Genomic DNA, 19,536 nt, shown 5'->3' with positions numbered 1-19,536 from the left:
TATTGATTAGAGTTTCAAATTTAAAAGGTCTCCTGGGTGGATTATATAATAATATTTTGTATTTGTGAATACTGTTTTTTCTTCTTTTTTCATTTAAAACGTGCATATTTTTTTCGGTGTACAGCACATCTTAACTGAATATAAGTATACACACAAAAAGAATTGATTTCAAAACTTTCAATTCAAAAAGCTCAAATCAATAAATTTTGTTTTTTTAGAGATAAAACTAAAGTACAGTCAGCTACTTTTTAATACAGCTAGGTTTATCACTGCAGTTAATAATTAACCTCAAAATGAACAGCAACATATTCACCAATGTCAATATTTTTTATTAAAGTAAAAAATAAAAAAAATAAAAAAAAAGCAGAAAAATAATTTTGTATAGATTATTATATGAACTTGTGATATTATGTTCTAAAGGTAGTAATAATTGTAGATAGACTTTTACAGTTTTTACTGCACAATATAAACTTAAATACACTTTTATTCAAGTCATTTTAATTATAAATGCATTTATTAAAAATGAATGAAAAAAAATTGATTAAATTTTTTTACATATCAAAAATTCTTATTTCATAAACAAATGTATTCACAGTGCATCCAATGAAGAATTTTTAATGCAGCTAAATCCAACCATATATATTTTTATTAAAATAGAAGTTAATCTATATTTTAGAAATAAAGGTATACACAAAGTATATTAATGAAAAAAATAATAAGTCTAACATCTAAAGCAAACAAAACTAACATTAATATTTAAAGCACAAAATAAAATGATGTATATTAAAGACTGAACTCAGTTTTAAACAATAGCTTTATGTCTTTCATACTGAGCTTTCACCATTATCTATTAAAGCATCACTTTCCTTAGAAGACATAGCTTTTGATGGATAACCTTTATCAGGTACATCAATTATCAATTTATTTGGACTTGTTGCGCGCATCGTTGATTGCATTTCATATTGCGATTCTTTTATGAGAAGGATTATTTGGCGGAAATGCAAATTATCAATATTATCAGCCAAAGTATAAAGCATGAAAAAGTCTCCATAACTAAGGTTGGCTATAACGTCCCTAATATCTCCTTTTGCACTCAAACTTGCAACGCAGGACAGCAGCAAGAAACGGGCCTGATTAGAAATCATGACAATCAACCTGTAAACTATCAACAGACCGCCTAAAATGGCCAAAATAACAAACCAAAACCACATCACGATAAAAATTTTCTCATTAAGAATATTCAAAGGCAAAAGACACAGCGCATCATGTCGTTGCACGTCACCTGAGGAACCGTACTTGTGAAAGGTGCACTTTGTAATACGTGGAAATACTCTGATCATCGGGTCAAAGCGGTCCTCTTGTTCAGTATTGGCATATTTAAAAACTTCTGTACCGTAATTCCTGAATTCTCCACCAAGAAATTTATCAATTAAGAAGATCTGGCCAACTACATTAACGAAATTCAATACCTCGCATACGAAGAATTTCATAGCATATTGTTGGTGCTCACTGCGTCCTAATCTAAAATAATTTGCAATTCCTTTGAACCACGTTTCAAGATCTTGACCTTCTTCCAATACAGGAATTGGCTCATAAAGCTTTTTAATCAGACTCCTCATTTTTCCAGATTCAAGGGCTCTCCATAGAACATTTGGTAAGCAAAACATAATGGCTTGCAGCAAAAGCATAAAACATACCCATTGGTAGTAGGCGTGCGTTACAATTTCATCGCCTTGAGTGTATTTTCCAACTCCTGGATATACAACCTCCACACCCACTTCTTGAAAGAGAGCTTTAGGCAATGTAAATGTTGACTCAATCCAGCAATATGTGTTAAGAAGCTGTTCTGGTATGTCATCCTTCTGAATGCACATAATTGGGTTACCAAAAAACTGGTAACCTGAAACCAAGATACTGGCAAAGAGCAAAGCCAATCCAGTGACTTTGTAATGTAGTCTAAATATTGGATCATCAATGACCACTCTTGGTACTTTAACAAGAGTTTTTCTCAATGTCTTGGTAAAAAGATCAGCAAACAAAACCTTCTCCATGTTTATTAAACAGTTTTACAATTGAAACAAAAATTAAAAATCAATAACTATTGTTTATAGTTTAAACACAGCAAAATGCATATTAAGTCAGATTTTTCACAAACAAACATTAATTTTCCAACAAGTACGCATAATTCAATTCCAAATTCTTTTTACCTTATCTAAAACTCATTTTTTTCCAACTAAGAAAACACTCAATTTTTTATCAATATTATCAGCCGTCCATGAACAATAAAGGAAATAGACTCCTTATGTTATCATGTAAGGTGGAGTTATGCATTTGAACTTTGTCTACAGGTATGAGATAAGCTTAGTAAAATGAAGTGTTCATAAAGATAAGGTTTTAAGATATACTTTTTTTAAAGCTAAAATAACTGTCACAGAAAATTTGATATAAAGTTATTTTATTTTACTCATGGCTTAATGCTATTGAAATGCATATAATCTATATTCTTTAAATTCCTTTTTTTTTTTTTTTTTTTTTTTGCAGAAATGATATATTATTACAGAATATGACATATTACTTACATTCTTTATCTTTGCTTAAATGCATTCATGATTCATTCCTTACTTCTATAAATATGTTTTTAAGGATACCAATAAATATGTTATCAAAAAATATTCCTTTTTTTTCAAGGAAAAAAAAGATTATTGAAGAAGGATCTTAAATAAATATTTATTAGTATACTTTACATAAAACTATTACCTTATTTTTGGAATTGATGATTTTGCTTACAATTTCTGAAGATTGATAGCTTTCAAAAAACTAAAAATCTTTATGTAAAATATAAAGAATAAAATATGTCACTGGGATCTTTAAAAGTTTTTATTGAATAATTTATCTTTTTTAAAATAAACTAAAGTTACATCACCGCTTTAATGGACGCAAATACATTTTCCACCACATATATAATGTCCCAGCAGATAGAGAGTACCTAAAAGAGGTATATAAATAAAGAAATATTTTTTATAATTTTTTATAAATTAAATTTTTAATATACTATATATATTCTATTTTTAAATTATGTTAACGCTAGACACAATAAAGTAAATTATTAAGGATACTGATTTTGGGAGATGAATACAAAATTCAAAGTAAATTATTATGACTCACAGAATTTTAGATAATAAATACTCTAATAAATATGGAATTCCAGTAACAGCTAGTTTTCTCTTTTTCAGATTGACATTAAATGAAATTAAACAGAATTACACTTATAATGTATATTTCTAAGATAATCCCAGAAACGAATTTACTAATAATTAGAAAATAAAGGAAAAGAATTTTTTCCTCACAAGTATAAAACAGTTTGATTGATAATATTCATGTTCTTTAAGATCTAATTGTTATTCATAGTTTAACGCATTAATTTCTGCACTTTTATATTATTTTATTAGTTTTTAAGAAATAGCTATGATTTTAAGTGCAAAATGTAGAACAAGTTCGAAAAAAATAAAAAACGACAAAAACTAAAAAAGAAACGTTAATTTAACAACTCTTTATTTGGACAAGCAGGTTTAAGACTATATTGCAAATGCTATGATAACACTATTTTTCTCTAAAAAAAAGTTTAAAAAAGGGTCAACAATTATATTTTGTAAAAGCTAAAGAATGCCTTTTTGTTAAATGTTGATTTTTCTTAACAAGTAAGGACAGTTATTTTGCATTAAGACATGCAATTAAAAAAAATATAAACTTTTTTTGCACCTGATATATTCTAAAACTTAGCTTCAAAATCCCAGTGTTTCAATTTATTTCTAATTAAAAACACATTAACCAGATTAACTAAAAACAACTGGATCTTTTTTTATCTCAGAACTTTTTTTAATGCTAAGGTAGAGAAAATAATTTACACATTAATTAGCTATTTTAAGCTAAAGAAAATATTTTCAGCTTGTTACATTTTTTATACCTCAATATATACTTGTGGTAACTTAACATGATAACAATAGATAAGTTTCCTAATTTGTCAGAATTAATATTCATAAAAAACAATATCACCATGTATGAAAATACCTAAAATTAGATTAAAAAAGACTTCTTACTAATAATCATTTAGAAATACATTAGCTTTTTGCTAATTGTTTTTAAAGAAACTAAAGAAATTACCATGTTATTATGTAAGAAAGGTGTTCATTTCTAAAGGACATCCTTGTTTGTCCTCCAATTGGTCCTCCAGGAACAGTGCTGTTAACATCAGCATCAACATATATCGGTAATGCTCCAGAGATTGCCGCCATTTTATTTACATCTCGAAAATAAAAATAATTAGGATCTGACTGTGTCTTTGGGGAAAACTGAGGTCTCTAGTTAATGGATAAATAAATAAACAATTGAAACAATATAGTAAATTAATAAGCATATGCTTAAAACATATCTAAAAAGTTTTTAAATTATTATATCTAATCTCATATCTAAAATAATTTTTAAAGTAAGGTAAACATAAATCTAAGAATAAAATCATATTAAATAAATTATTTTCATACATAAACATGTAAACAAAAAAAAATCTGTCCAAATTATTCACATTTAATTTGTAATTCACTCATTAACTAATTTTTAATTAAAATGAAAAGTATAAAATTCTAATTAGCTGGAGTGCTATAATTATGTAAAAAGTAAGTATCATCTAAAATATATGAATTATAACTACTAAAAAAACTCAGGATGAACTGAAGTAATAGTGACAAATTCTACTGTATACGCTACTTATTTAGTTTAAGTATGCTAAGCAAAAACATAATTGCTGACATAAATTGATATCAGTATCAAAAACAAATATTTCTGATCCCATCAGTTTCAAACAATATCGAATACATATTTTTCTGAGCCAAATAAAAGCGCTAATGAAGTAAATAGAGAGGTAATTATAGAATTTTATTTTTATTGCAAATAGAAGAATAGTTAGATTTTTTAAAAAAAAAATAATGCAATTAAAAAATGTTTTACAACTGAAAAAAATTGAGAAAATTACCTCACAACATAAGTGAGATAAATTTTCTTACAACTAAAGTTAGAACTGGTTAGGAACATTTCAAATAAAAAAAACACAATCATCAACATAATAAAAAAATTTCTAAACTAAATTCTAAGAAAAAATTTCTAAAAAAATCCTCCTAAATAAATCACTTAAATTTTGATGAAATGTATGGAAAGATTATTATCTAAATTTATGAATGCTTTATAAGATACAAATATTACTGCGTAAACTACTACATATACTATATTTTTAAATACTTTCATAATAGAACATAAAACAGTTTTAAAATACATTTCTGAAGAAAAAAAAGGAATTGTCTTTTACATTACTTACATTTTCATGCAGCCTTACCGCCCCAACAAGCTCTATTTCTTTTGTAATCTAAGTTAAAATGGAAGAGTCTTTTTAATACAGCTTTCTGATATTAAACATTGCAACATTAAAAAAAATGTTTCAGAAATTTATTTTAAAGAAAAAACAACAACTTTTATTAAGAGAATAAAAAATTATAACTTCAAATATAATCCCTAAAATTGAAGGTTATATTTTTCTTCTTCTTACGTGTTACAGCCAGTTAGAGACCAAGGCCGTCTCAGTCAGTTTACCCCTTTTAGATCTATTCGATGCTATATTTCTACATCTATTAACTGAGTCCTTTAACCACTTCTTTACTCTATCTAACCATCTTGTTCTAGCTCTTTTTCTTTTTCCTCTAGTGTTTGAAAGGTTATTTTTTTAAACGGGATTTCTATCGCCATATCAAAATACATGTCCTAGTCACCTTATTGGATAATCATTGATCATTTTTGTATGTCACTAGTGTCCTGTAAAACTGTATTTTTGTTTCGGAACTTATGTATTTAGATTTGAATTGGTTTCCAAATCCATGATAATATCTGTTAGCTATTTTGATTTTAATTTTTATGCCTGTGTATCTTTATGTTTTATTGTAATATAATAATATAAAAGACAACATGAAGAGCAAAAATAGAAATGTTAAAAGGCAGTAGTTCCTGAATGATAAATAACCATCATACATAGTACTGAGAGACATAATTCCCTTTTCTTGGTAAAGTTTTCGATCTATCTTAATGTAAAGCTTAATGCATCTAAAGAGGATTTTATTAATAACTTGCATAAATGCTGCAGAAATTAGAAATACACAGCTTTTGAGAAATACATATTTTTTTCTAACAGCTTCTAATCAAACTTGTCTTTTTGTATTACTAAAACGAAAAAATGTACATAGATCAGCTGACTTGCTTTAATTTCAATTTCTTAAAGGCAGTCTATAGTTCTTTGCAATACTTTATAGTTCCATTTATGTTCATTTGTTGAATTGTTTTTGGATCCTATTTTCAGTTCTGAATCAGAAATTATAAAAATAAAGATTGCAGAGAAGAAAGTTTATTAAATTATTAAAATTATATAACCTAACACTAGTAAATTTCATTTCTCATTTGCCGAAAGACTATTTTTTTGCAATATTGAAAAATAATGGAATTTATGAATAATCTTTGAGGAAAGGGGATTTCAAAGTGGATTTTTCAATTTGCCTCAACGGATTTGGTCAATTCGATAAAAGATATTTTTTTGTTTCAGTTCTAAACGTCAATAAAGCACAAATATTTTGTTATAAATCATCTTTAAAATAATGAAAGCATTATAAGCCAAAATGTTTATGTCTGAACGGGTTTATATCTGATGTGCATTGAAAGATGTTTTAAAAATAGAAATAGTTTAACGAAATAGTCTATATCTTTTGATTATTTTTTATTTGTTATATCTTTATGCTTTTTAATTGGCTTCCATGATTTTGAAAATTACTTTATTATTTGAGGATTGGAACAGCTTAGCATTGAATTTTTTTAAAATTATGCATAGATTAAAAATGCTTAATTTTATATAGGTGAAGTTTTTTAGTTCGATTTTAAACAGTATGGCATATTATAGAAGCCCAAAACATTTCTGTGCCTGGGGGCCCTGCATGCTATTAAAAGGGCACTGGGAAATTCACATCATTTACTTGTGTATGTTTATTTAAAACATGTTTAGGATATACACACATTTTGAGAGCATTACAAAAATGTAATAATAAAACCTCATATTTTTCAAAAATCTATCTGTTTGATTTTTGATACAAGATAAAATATTAAAAAAGTGTTTCATTAAACAGGATTGAAATACAAAAAGTTTCTTAATTTTAACTATAATTGACTAAGGTAGCCCGGGGTATATTCAATTATTGGAAGGGTATATTCAATTAAGAACAGATGCATGGCAAATTTTAATTCAGCATAATTTGCCACATCTTTTGTCTGTTCACTTAAAATAAATGTGAAAGATCTGATCAGATAAAAATAATATATTTCAATAATAGTCAATTCAATATATTCAAGACACATATTTGATATAGCATGTTAAGAAATTTTAAATAACAGTAGCAAAATTTTTGAAACAACAGACAAAAGCAACTTCTGTCTGCAATATTTTAATAAAGAGATAAACACAAATGCTTTTAATAATACATTAAATGAAATTACAAATAAAGTAATAATAATTTTACAAAACTACCTTAGCTATCAAATTTAATTTGGAATCTAACAATTTTTATAATACAGCATTACCTTTAAAGATAAAGATTTGAAAATTGTAAAATGGCAATATTGCTTCCACAAGGCACTTTTTAAAATTTTTCCAAATCTTTCTAAATAAAATTTTTACAGTGGATTACAAAATAATTATGAACATAGTTAGTGAATTTTTGTCTGTAGATTTACCTGTCCTTCAGGCCGCTTGGAAGGATCAGATTTATTTCTTGGAACCCAACCTCTATTAACCAGGATTGTTAAACTGAAAAATATTTATAAATATTATAATAACAACTAACTTTAACAATTACAAAAACATTACTTTTGAATACATAAAAATTTCACAGCTTAAAATAGTCAAAAATGAATGCTTATTTATTTTAAAATATGGTTATGAATCTAGAAAAACTTAAAAGGTAGCAAAATACTAAAAGGTTGAATGAGTAAAAAAAGTCACACTACGAAAACAAACTGATGATAAAAAAAAATAATAATAATTGGTAAAAGTGGTTTAGAAGATTAAATGATTTAATACCTTGCTATACTATAACTAATGCTAATAACTATGATGTTATAGTTTGATTCATAAATACAAATTTATAATAATTTAAGCAATTTGCATACATGCAAAAACATATTTTTTTTAAAAATACAAAATGTATAACTACATTAGTATTATTAAAAAAATTGCAAATTGTTTTCTTAAAGCTAATCGAATTTAAAAAATAATTGGTATTGTAGTTTAATAGTACCTATATATTGCAATAATAGTTGGGCTTTGACTCATACAGCACTAATACATTTGAAATCAAAGATAACAAAAATAAAACTTTTAAGAATCTATCAGACATATCTTCAGTTGTTACTATTCACTTGAGAAATTTAAAATGCCTCAACTGTATTAGGTTTCAGAAACTTAATTATCAGTATTACTGCAATGAGTTAAAAATGTGTTTTTCATCAACGCTGTGTTTTCAAAGGTCAACTTATAGGATGAGTAGATGCAAAATCATTCCATCTTGAAATTTAAAATGGGGGGGGGGTAAACATATACAGAATATCAGTTAAATACAGTACTTATTTCTTTTACAAATTAAACTTAGTTCACTTTATCAAAATAAACTAATATTTTTTTATTAGACAAGAAGCTTCAACTCATTTGAGTTAAGCAAATATAGATTGCTGTAGAAAGAAAAACTGTACCAATCAAAGTTTTTTATAACAAAAATAAAACTTTTAGATTCCATCATACGTTTTTTCAGTCGGTATTATTGATTTGATAAATCTGAAATGTCTTACCTGCTTTAGATTTTAAAAATAATATCGTAATCCATTAAAAAAAATTATTTTCATAAGATCAACTTATAAAATGAGTACATACAAAATCTTCGATCCTAAAGTTTGAAATAGGCGAGAACTTATACAACAGATTAACTTACACAGGTAGATACAGTACCTATTTCTTTTACACATTAAACTGAGTTTACTTTTTTATATCAAGGGACTCATTCTTGATTTATTAATGAAAAAATTTCTGCTGATTAAATTTATGAAATATACAACATTGTAAAAAGGAAAATAAGACAAAGAAAGGATTTTTCTATATAATTTTTTTTTTTATTTCTAATGGCAAAAGAAAATGACAAACTCTTACAAAAACAGTGAACAAAAAGGGGAACAACAAGTAAGAGAAAAAAGTTTCTGTATAAATTAGCATGGTGATATTTCTCAATTTCTAGAAGTTAATCTAAAAATAATAATCTTAGTCACTTTATTAATATATATTTCAAAATAACTTACTCTTTATCAGCTACATGAAATGGAGTGATAACCATATTCCCACTTTGGGAACGAGAAGATAATAACCCTCCTCCTTCATCCTTCTCTGTAATTAATGCTCGAGGGCCAATATACATTTCTCTTGAATGGTCAAATTTTCCACGTACACGGATGCGCTGGTATTCCATATTGTTTAAATCTTCCAAACTACATAATTTATAACAGAAAAAATATAAGTTTATAAAGTTAAACTTCAGAGATAAAATGATGGCAGTTGAATAATATTAATTCGAACAATATGGCATACCATATTTTTCAACTAAATACAATGTGGAATATCATATTTTTCAAATCTTTCAGGCTGCATTAATGGAAAGCTAAAGTTATTAATTTATGAAATTTAACTTTATTATCAATGGAATTTAACTTAATAACTTTTTTTTGTCTTACAAATTATGCAGTCTGGAAGACTTAAAGAGTAGATAATATCACACTATTTTAAACTTACAGCTGCATTAATAAAGAAGCAGTTAAAGTAAATTTCATAGATAAAATAATAGCTTTCAGTTAAAGCAGTTTAGAAGGTTTGAAAATCATGGGATTCCAGAAGGTTTAAATCTTCCAGACATAATATTTAACGTAAAAAAATATGAGTTCATTAGGTAAATTTCATAGGTAATAAAAAAGTTTTTAATTTATGCAGTTTGGAAGGTTTAAACAATATGGTAGTCTACATTGTTTGAATTTTTCAGACTACACGATTTGAAATGAAAAAAATTATTAGTTTATTAAATTAAATTTCATAGATTAATTAATAAAATTCAATACATAGTGAGCGCATTGCAGTTATTTAATTTAAAAATGAACAACAACTAATATGATAGAAATAAGAAAAATAAAATCATCTGAAGAGTTTTATTAACCTATATCGAAAAAAATTATTAAGTTTCAATAAAGTGAAAAAGTTTTTTACTATGAAAGAAAACTTAGTTCACTACATATAATTAAAATTACAATAAAAAACACACAGCACAGGATACAGTTTAAAACTTCTTAATTCAGTTGCATATTTTTGTAAACAAACAAGAAGTTAAGAAACAAAGAAACATTATGATAGATTTATATAATTTGATTCTAACTAATTTGAATTTATTTTCAAGGTATTTTTTTTAAAAATTGTAACCTATTTTTTATTACAAAATGCTCTGTACTGTAATTATTCATACTTCTTTATTAACTGAAACAAAACTTCTTGTGTTGGCAAAAAAATTAGTAAATAAGTATTATTCAATATATTACTTATATTACTCAATTCATTATATTACTCAAATATGATATTATTCATAAATATAAACAAACAACTAAAGCATAAATGATTGTAAATAAACAGCTAAATTAAATGCTAATTATTAATTTAATATACAATTACGAATTTTCAATAAGTTCAAGCAGTCTGAGTATACAGGCAAATAAAATAAAAACTAATCTTTATAAGATTACATTTGAATAATTGGCATTAAATTTCAAAAAAGAGAAAAAATACAAAACATTTGTTGGAAAAACAATCAAGAATACTTCTGTTGTGCAAAGGAAATTTATCAACTAACAATATTTTTGCTTAAATGCTGCTAAATGAGAGAATCTGATATCAAATGCACGTAATTTACACAAAAAAAAAACTAATTCTGAAAAGGAAATTTTGATGTGAAGTTTTACCAAGTAACATTTAAGTTTTCAACACCTCACAATTTATACAAATAAACAGATGTTGCTCATTTGATGTTATGCTAACAAGATTTAACACTATATTAATCAGAGAAAAAGAGTTGGAAATTTTTTCTGGAAAAATCTATTTTGTCAAAGACACTTTTAGAAACCAAACAAAATTGGAAATAAACTAAGAATGATCAATACTTTGTAATAAATATTATAAGAAGATTGAATTTATAGTACCAGAAAGTAAATTTTTTTTCACCTTAGATTTATTTTCACTTTTTAAAGGAAAAACTATTTTCATGTTATTTTATTTATTTTACTTTCATACAGAATTTCAAAATCTAATTTATATGTCACACCATAAAATAATTGGTTTGACTCTTTATATCTAACACTATTTGATTACAAAAGTCAGTATGTAATATATAATTGTATATTATGCAAAATATAATTGGATATTCTACATGCAATTTGTAGTAGTGTGTATGTTTAGATTTTGATTTGTAAATTTAATTGAGTTAATAGAATTTGATAAAGATATTTTTTTTTCTTCATATAATTATAGTATTAGCTTTTGCTATTATTTTTATGTGAAATATTGGAAGGAAAAGTTGTTTTGGATTTTTTTAGAAATGTATTGAATATATTTTTCTTTTCAATTATTGTATTTTAGTTTACACTCATTTAAAAATGATGCATTGAATTGTTTAGAAAATAATACTATTTTTTAAACGAGATAGCAATAATGAGATAGCGATAATTTAAAAAAAAATTTCAGTTTTCATTTCGTTCTTTTTTCATGAAAAGACATCTTTCCTCTTTTCAACTTCCACTGAAAAAAACATACTGTGTAGAAAGTTTTTTGATTTTTTAACACAAACCTTGAATAAATTAATTATGTGATACCCTGAATAGGTATATCTTTTAACATACAAGGTTGCCAATAGCAATCACAAGAAGATCAAAAAACCAGCAAATATAGTTTTTAAAAGTTGTTTAAATTCTCTTAAAATGTTGATACATTAAAGGCTTAATTCAGTGATATTTGATAACATTAAAATATAATTATAGTAATTTTAATAAGAAAGATTTAGTTAACAATACTCAACTGAATTTGAATTAAATTGGCAAAAATTAAAACTTTAAAAAAAATAAAGTAATTAGTAAAGGATCCTCTAATCTTTGAACATTTAAATCGCCATCACCAGCTTTAAATTTATAACTTACAAAAATAATAAATTTATAACAAGCAATAATTTTAAAGTTTTAAGCAATAATTTAACTACCTAATCTTTATACACAACATAAAACGCATACACTGCAGCATAGGTTTGATAACTTCATTTTCATGATTGAAAGTTTCTGCTAGAGGAGTTATTTTTCCCATTGTTAGGGGGAGGGAAGCTGTATAATAAAAAAGGTACAAAAAATCAGAAAAATGAGGGGGGGGGTCATACAAAGAAAATGACAAAAGTACAAAAAAACTTGGATTGAGAGAGGATGAGAGTAAACAAGAAGATATTCGAAGAGAGTACTTGCTAGCAACAAAAGAACTTGATATACTTTTATTAAACATTTAAGAGCAAAGTGTTTTACTTTTAATTTACTTGAGATTTTAAAAATATATTTAAAAGCAAACCTGATTAATATCAAAATGATTAAAAACTTAATGCTGCTTAGAGTTTGTTCATTTGATTAACATGCTATGACCACCAGAAGTGTAAATCACAATAATATAATTTGAATGTAAGTCGAACATCATAAAGAACAGTCATAGTATTGATTATTCTCCCAAAAAACAAAAGTTTGCTAAACATTATAATATTATACCATCTTATTAAAGCTGGCAATTTTTCTTTTTAATTTTTTCACTTACTTATCAGGTAATTCTACAGGAGGAGACATACTTTTTGATTTCACTTCTTCTATTAAATTTAACTTCCATTTTCGTCTTTGAACTTGCCAAGTTCCTAAGCAAAATGTTGTAATTGGCACTGCCTAAAAAATTAATATTATTAAAAATTTAAAAGGAAGAGATGACAATTATCATATAAAGTTCAAATTACAGTAGGGAACCGATTATCCGGAACGATCGGGACCATCGCTATTCCGGATAACTGATTTTTCCGGTTTTCTGAATCGCTACAAAAAGCCGTTTTTTTTTTTTTTATTGTTAAACCCAACTAAAAAAAAAAATTTGGAAATAATCTTAAAACGAAGTAATACACTAATGATTATTTCCAAAATGATGGTAAGGTAAACATCTTTCAAAATAGAAAGAAAAATCCTGAAATCTTATGAGGAAAAAAAAAATTTTTTTTTTTTTTTGAAAATGGTGGGAAAATGTATGGAATTTCATTCCGGTTTTTTGGTTTTCCGGTTTTCTGATTTCCGGATAACGGGTTCTGTACTGTAATAGAATTAACAAACCAATTGCAATGGAAAAAAAATATTTAAAAAACTACATAATGCAATATTTTTAAAAATAATTATTTTGCATGGCCTCAAAAACAAATAGTCCATAAAAAATATCACAATAATCTAAAAGAAATATTGTTCAGGATATCCAACATTTGAAGAAAAGCAAAAGGTATATTCATAAATATTATTTGGGTGATTAATTGGCCCATTCTGTAAGACATTTTTAGGAACAAAAATATTCATAAAAACAGTCAAGCTTAACATAAAATAAATTATAGTGTTGAATTAATTTCCCAAACAAATTCAGCTCAATACAGAAAGTTTTGCAAAAAGTTTGCAAGCACATAGTATATGAAATTAGGTAAAAAGCAAAATAATTAATTTAGTTTAAATCTACATTTAACTATATTTTAATAGAATGTAATTATATTATTTCTCCTTCTAGACACTGCAGGTTATTTACTGCTACAATAAACTTCTGAGTATCCACAATCTTCTTTTTATTCATTTATTTATTTTTGCAAAGATAAATAATATGATATTGAAAAAAAATCTACAACAATGGAATAAGCTTCTCAGTTAATATAATAAAATGTTGCAGCCAAATCTGCAATATATAAGACAAATGCTATAAAAAGAAGGAAAAAAACATTCATTGTGATTAATATGCAAACATAACTAATACAAGCTGGTAAAATCTGTGGAGTTGAAAGCCCAGTCAGCAGTTGCTGCGTGCCTGGTGTGGATCTGGAGAAAATTTCCTTCTCCTTCAGATCTATGTCTAAATTTCGAAAATAGCCTTGTAAATGAGTGGTGGTACCATCCATCTATGGGCTACGAGATAAGTTTCACTTTCATCTTAGTGATACTCTTGTCTAACCAAAGGAGTTTGTTCCTGACTTAATTTCCAAGGCAAGCAGGTTAGATTGGCTTGTTCAAGAGTTATTAGAAATAACAACATTAATACTGGCAGAAATAAAACATTTCACTGTTAAAGCAAATAGAAATCAATAAGATAGATTTGACTATCAGCTGCTCTGTTCCGTCCTTGGACCATCTATATATTCAATGTAATGTTATAAAAAATGAAGTATTATTCAAGGTTCAAAAAATTTAATTTCTGTTTATCACTTTAAGATGAATGAAAGCCAATCATTATAACCATTGTCATTTTGTCTTATTTTATAGTAATGCATTTATTGTTCATATATCTATTTATTTTAAATACTTTTATTTCATGAGTGTACAAATATTTAGAAAGAGATGTCAGGAAAAAAATTGAACTTTAAGAATGAATGAATTTTGTCTAATATCAATTAAGATTATAAATTTAAAAAAAATAATCACATAAAATTATAAATAATATTTACTAAATGTATATACAATTAAATAAAAAAAAATTATAAAGGCAGTTTTTCTATAAAGGAAGTTGAAAACCTGTTATAATTTTATTGAATTCAAAAAATTTCAAATGCTTGATTTCAAAAATATTTGAAATTTTAAAATATTTTGTAAAATTATAACAGGTTTTCAACTTCCTTTATGGAAAACTAGCTTCATAATATCTTAATGTTTATAAATTATTTACATATTTTATATTTTTGAAAAAATTTTCAAAGCACATTTATTTTAATCAAGGAGACAAAAAATGGCAATTTAAGGGCTATATTTGGCTCCTAGGCTGCATACTGTTCACTTCCATCATAATTAAAGCATTCTCTTTTGTACTTTTCAGTGAAAAAAAAAAAGTAAGTAAAAACGGGGAGAGAAGAAATATAAACAGCTTTTATATTTTTTTCGTGAGAAGTGAAGGAACTAATTTTAAACTAGTAAACAAAAAACGTCACATATCCCTGATTTTTAGAGACTCCTCCGATTCTGCAGGGAATTAGGAGCTTATAATATTTTCTTTTAATTAAGTGAAAAGAATAAATCTTACCAAAAGAGCATATCTACCTATGTCAATCTTCTTTGGAGTAAGTGATTTGGTTGAAAACTTTTTATTCAACAAGAAACATCTATTTTGAGGTCCGAAACATTTGATTTGCTTGAAAACTACTGACTTTAACATATCTACAAAAATAGAAAATTTAATTTGAATAAAGTAATTCTATGTTTATAATTAGACAACAATGTTATTCAAAATGTTGTTTATACTCAAAATATCAACATGCTAAAATACGAGAAAAACAATAAAATAAATAATTGTGTATATATATGAACAATTTTTAAAATAACTATATGCAATATTATTTTCTACTAAAAATATGAAATAGAAATTGGAACACATTTATGAAGAACTATTAAAATTTTACTACAAAAAAAAAGAAAACATACAACAATAAAAATAAATTAAAGTAGAGATAAGTGAAATATTTTCTGAACTTATTATTTCAAGTTAGTGAAAGAGAAATGTTATTTAAATAAATTATCAACTGACAAAAATAAACTTTTGAGCTAACTATAAGAAAATTGAGATTTTTTTTAAATATTTTTTTTAAAATTTAATCATTTCCAAATTCATAGATAATATCAATATGCAACTTTAAAATCATATAAAGTAAAGCATTCCTACAATAGGCTGAGAAAATTTTGCTTTATAAAACTATTTAGAAAATTATTTGATAAAATTTAAAAATTATCTTGCTTATAGGAAAGTTTTTGCTATAATAAATATTAAATTTTCAAAAATAAATTATGGGTACTTTAAAAAAAAAAGCTTTAGAGATAAATAGTGAAAATATTAAAATAACTTAAGTCAATGATGTAGAGCTTTTTAATTATGTAACTGTTAGCTGATATTTTGATTTTCAAAAACAGTTGATCATGTTAAAATGATTTGTGATGTAGAAAAAATACTAAATATATTTGAACAACTTGCATTAAAAAAGCTTGTGTCCTGTTAATTTTGATCTTGTTATTTCAATTGAAATTCATCTGTAAATTTTAAGAATTAAATATTTATCATCCATATTATAGTTACAAACTAAAGTTATGCCTACTGCTTCAAATTTCCACTAATGTTTATAGTTATGAATTATGTTACAATAAAATGATCAAATCCTAAATTTCATATTAATAGTTCATGTTAAAAGAGAAAAAAAATTAGAAACCTACACACAGATACATAGAAAGAATATATAATGATGAGGAAAATGCAGATTTGTAGCTTTAAAACATTGGTATTGTTTAGCTAGTACATACTGTTACTCATTACTTATTTTAAATTAGGGATTTTCTAAAAATATATTCAAAACCTACATAATGGTAGAAATTTTAATCATAAGGATCTAGGAGATCTTTAATACATCGATAAACATCAATTTCATACTGAAATAAATTAATTAAATAATATAAAGTTAAATAATAATATTTTTACAAAAAAATCTCACATTTTTTAAACACACACTTTTATTATTTGAATTGTATTAATAAACTAAAAACTTAGCTAATAATCTTTTATAAATAAATTTGTTTTCAAAAAATAATTAAATATAACGAATTAAATCTCTAAATTGAGATTTCATTTGCATTTATTCACCTTCATAAAACATAGTTTACAATATTTTGTAATTTAAAATTAGTTTTCCACAACAAACGAGTAACTTGAAGTGTTTGTAGCAATAAGCTGTAAAAAAGAAGATAAATAAAACAGCAAGATAATAATAATCTAAATTACGCATAACTTAGGATTAATATTTAAAAAATGTATTTTTATTTTGACAGTCCTAAAACTATGATTTACTGACATTAAAATTACATAAAAATCTTGTTTAAAAGGATAAAATATAAATGTAATAAACTGGGAAAAATACTAAACAAAAACATGATTATTTAAAAAAAAATTATAGAGAAATTAAAGCTAAAACATGGTTACTGTAATTTTGAAAGTAATACAAGTGTTATATAAGAAATGCTTTTTATTAAAAAAATTTATTTCAATTTGGATTGATTACATAAGTACGACAAAGAAAAGTTATGCAATGTACATCAAATACATCGACTCAGGTTAAATGATAATGAACTTAATATGGTCATAATCATGCACTAATCTAAAATTATAAATCTCATAATAAAAAGCAAGGTCAAAACTTTCTCATTACTGTGTTTATTTTCTTCAATTTCAAATTTGTTTGTTTACTTTCCGATCCGCAAAAGCACAGATACAGTTAATTTGATATCCCTTAAATTGATGGAATTAAAGCGAAGACATTTTAAGAGACCGTTCTTACTGCATGCTAAAAATCTCGCTTAGATGAATTCAAAGCCACGAATAAGAACCTGATTGGTGAAATTAATAAACATGTAAAAGACTGGCATATTTGCATCCAATACTTATTCTCATCTTTAAAATAGTTTTACATAAAGCGTGGGAGTTAAAAATTAAACAAATGATTGGTTACTAAGCAACATTAAAATGATGCTTAATTTTGAAAAATTCATACCGCAAATAGCTGATTGTTGCTGTTTATTTACGTCGCACTAGAGCTGCACAATGGATTATTGGAGACGGTCTGGGAAACATCCAAGAGGATGATCCGAAGACAAGTCATCATGATTTTAATCCTCTGCAGAGGGGATGGCAGCCCCGCTTCGATCACCCGATTACCTGCGAGAGAAGTCGAGCAAGTTTAACGAGGATCAATACCGCACACTTTTGGTCCCTACGCAGACTGATCCAAGTAGTCACCCACCCGCACACTGACCGCAGCCAGTGATGCTTGACTTCTGTGGTCTGCTGGGAACCGTTGCTTAACGATCAGTCCACTGCGGGACCCGTAAACAGTTTCATGTTAGCTTTATTTCGACAGTTACGGGCTGTAAACATCGTCTTTAAGTATTTTTTTTAACCCATGTCTCTCTTTCTGATTACTTGTATCTCACACTGGACTGATCGTTAATATATGGTTTCCAGTAGAACACCAAGGCCAAGTAACACTTGCAGTGATCAGTATGCGAGTGAGAGACTACTTTGATAACCCGCGAATTGACTGAGGGTTTGTGGTACCGACCCTCATTCAAATGTTCTATCGCTAGCCGACTTTGCGTGAAGGTCATTCAGCTACAGAAGTCCTCCTAGAACGTCTAGTGCGACTCTAAAGCTATGCAAATAAAGTACTACTACTTTCTTCTCACTTGTACACTGTTTTTCTACTTCTTTTGTGTGCGAATTAAAATAAATTTCGAAACCACCAAGTGAAGTTCAAAAGATGCATACATCAGGAGTCATTAATTAATACCTAAACAAAGAAAAAAAAATACGATGGATGAACGCTAATATATGAGTTAAAACCTCTTTGATTTTCAGAGGAAATAAAAATTACTCTTAAAATTGTTGTTGTAGTTCAATTACGTCGCACTTGAGCTGCACAATGGGCTATTGGCGACGTTCTGGGAAACATCCCTGAGGATGATCCGAAGACATGTTTTAACAATTTTGTTCCTCTGCAAGCGAACTCGAGCACTTTACGGTAGAACAGTTAAACGAGGACCCATACCGCTCACTCGGTTCCTACGCAGACTGATCCAAGTGGTCACCCACCCGCATATTGACCGCAGTCAGTAATGCTTGACTTCGCTGATCCGCTAGGAACCGTGTCTTAATGACCAGTCCACTGCGGGACAAATTACTCTCAAAAGCTCAACCACTCAGGCAAACCAACTTACAAAAGCTAAATTTTATAATATTTTAATTCAATTTTTTTCAACATAAACTAAGCAACAAAACAATTTGGACCCTCATTGGACCAATATTCGCGAATCTTGACTCAATAAGGGTTTAAAGGACAGTTATTTTCCGATATCTCCCGATATTTTATATTCATTATTTAGCCAGTTTAGACCCTATATCGGCCCCATAAAGACCGATTTTTGTCCCTCGGTGCATGTTGATATAGGACCCATATTGAGGTCAAGGTAAAATTGTTACAAGGGAAAGAGGTAGAATAGAATCATAGAGACAAACATCTCATAATAGTAAGTTGTATTTAATCAGAA

The 19,536-nt window shown here is 26.5% G+C and overlaps 2 protein-coding genes across 7 annotated transcripts; both read right to left on the bottom strand.

Annotated features, from left to right (window-relative positions):
• Positions 1-308: 308 nt before the first annotated feature.
• On the bottom strand, positions 309-2,294 carry LOC107444949 (innexin inx2). The gene has a single exon (XM_016059229.4). The coding sequence runs from the start codon at positions 2,049-2,051 to the stop codon at positions 825-827; it is 1,227 nt and encodes a 408-aa protein (XP_015914715.1). The 5' UTR covers positions 2,052-2,294; the 3' UTR covers positions 309-824.
• A 565-nt stretch (positions 2,295-2,859) lies between these two features.
• On the bottom strand, positions 2,860-17,820 carry Surf1 (surfeit locus protein 1). Of its 6 annotated transcripts, none has more exons than XM_016059231.4 (8): positions 17,643-17,820; positions 15,479-15,612; positions 12,995-13,116; positions 9,424-9,609; positions 7,813-7,885; positions 5,366-5,413; positions 4,162-4,358; positions 2,860-2,986 (listed from the first exon to the last, which is right to left on the bottom strand). In XM_016059231.4, exons 2-8 carry the CDS (start codon positions 15,608-15,610, stop codon positions 2,920-2,922), a joined length of 825 nt encoding a protein of 274 aa, XP_015914717.1. In that variant the 5' UTR covers positions 15,611-15,612; positions 17,643-17,820; the 3' UTR covers positions 2,860-2,919. The 6 variants fall into 6 exon arrangements, with proteins under 6 accessions (XP_015914717.1, XP_015914719.1, XP_015914718.1 ...); XM_016059233.4 differs by having other exon boundaries at positions 17,417-17,655; XM_016059232.3 differs by having other exon boundaries at positions 17,496-17,655.
• Positions 17,821-19,536: the final 1,716 nt, after the last annotated feature.

Source organism: Parasteatoda tepidariorum, chromosome 3, assembly GCF_982258835.1.
Source record: "Parasteatoda tepidariorum strain Cologne lab strain chromosome 3, Ptep-v5.0, whole genome shotgun sequence".
Classification (NCBI taxonomy): Eukaryota; Metazoa; Arthropoda; class Arachnida; order Araneae; family Theridiidae; genus Parasteatoda; species Parasteatoda tepidariorum.
The sequence above is the reverse complement of the archived record's forward strand: the minus strand, read 5'-3'. Positions and strand labels throughout refer to the sequence as shown.

What these genes read in the sequence shown, in the direction of transcription:
- Surf1 (XM_016059230.3), bottom strand. Translation starts at nt 17,583, where the DNA reads ATGATTATGACCATATTAAGTTCATTATCATTTAACCTGAGTCGAT. An exon ending in CCAAGCGGCCTGAAGGACAG is followed by an intron (nt 5,414 to 7,812) that starts GTAAATCTACAG and finishes ATTTTAACTTAG; the next exon opens with ATTACAAAAGAAATAGAGCT. An exon ending in CTTTCTTACATAATAACATG is followed by an intron (nt 2,987 to 4,161) that starts GTAATTTCTTTA and finishes TACCTCTTTTAG; the next exon opens with GTACTCTCTATCTGCTGGGA.
- LOC107444949 (XM_016059229.4), bottom strand. Translation starts at nt 2,051, where the DNA reads ATGGAGAAGGTTTTGTTTGCTGATCTTTTTACCAAGACATTGAGAAAA.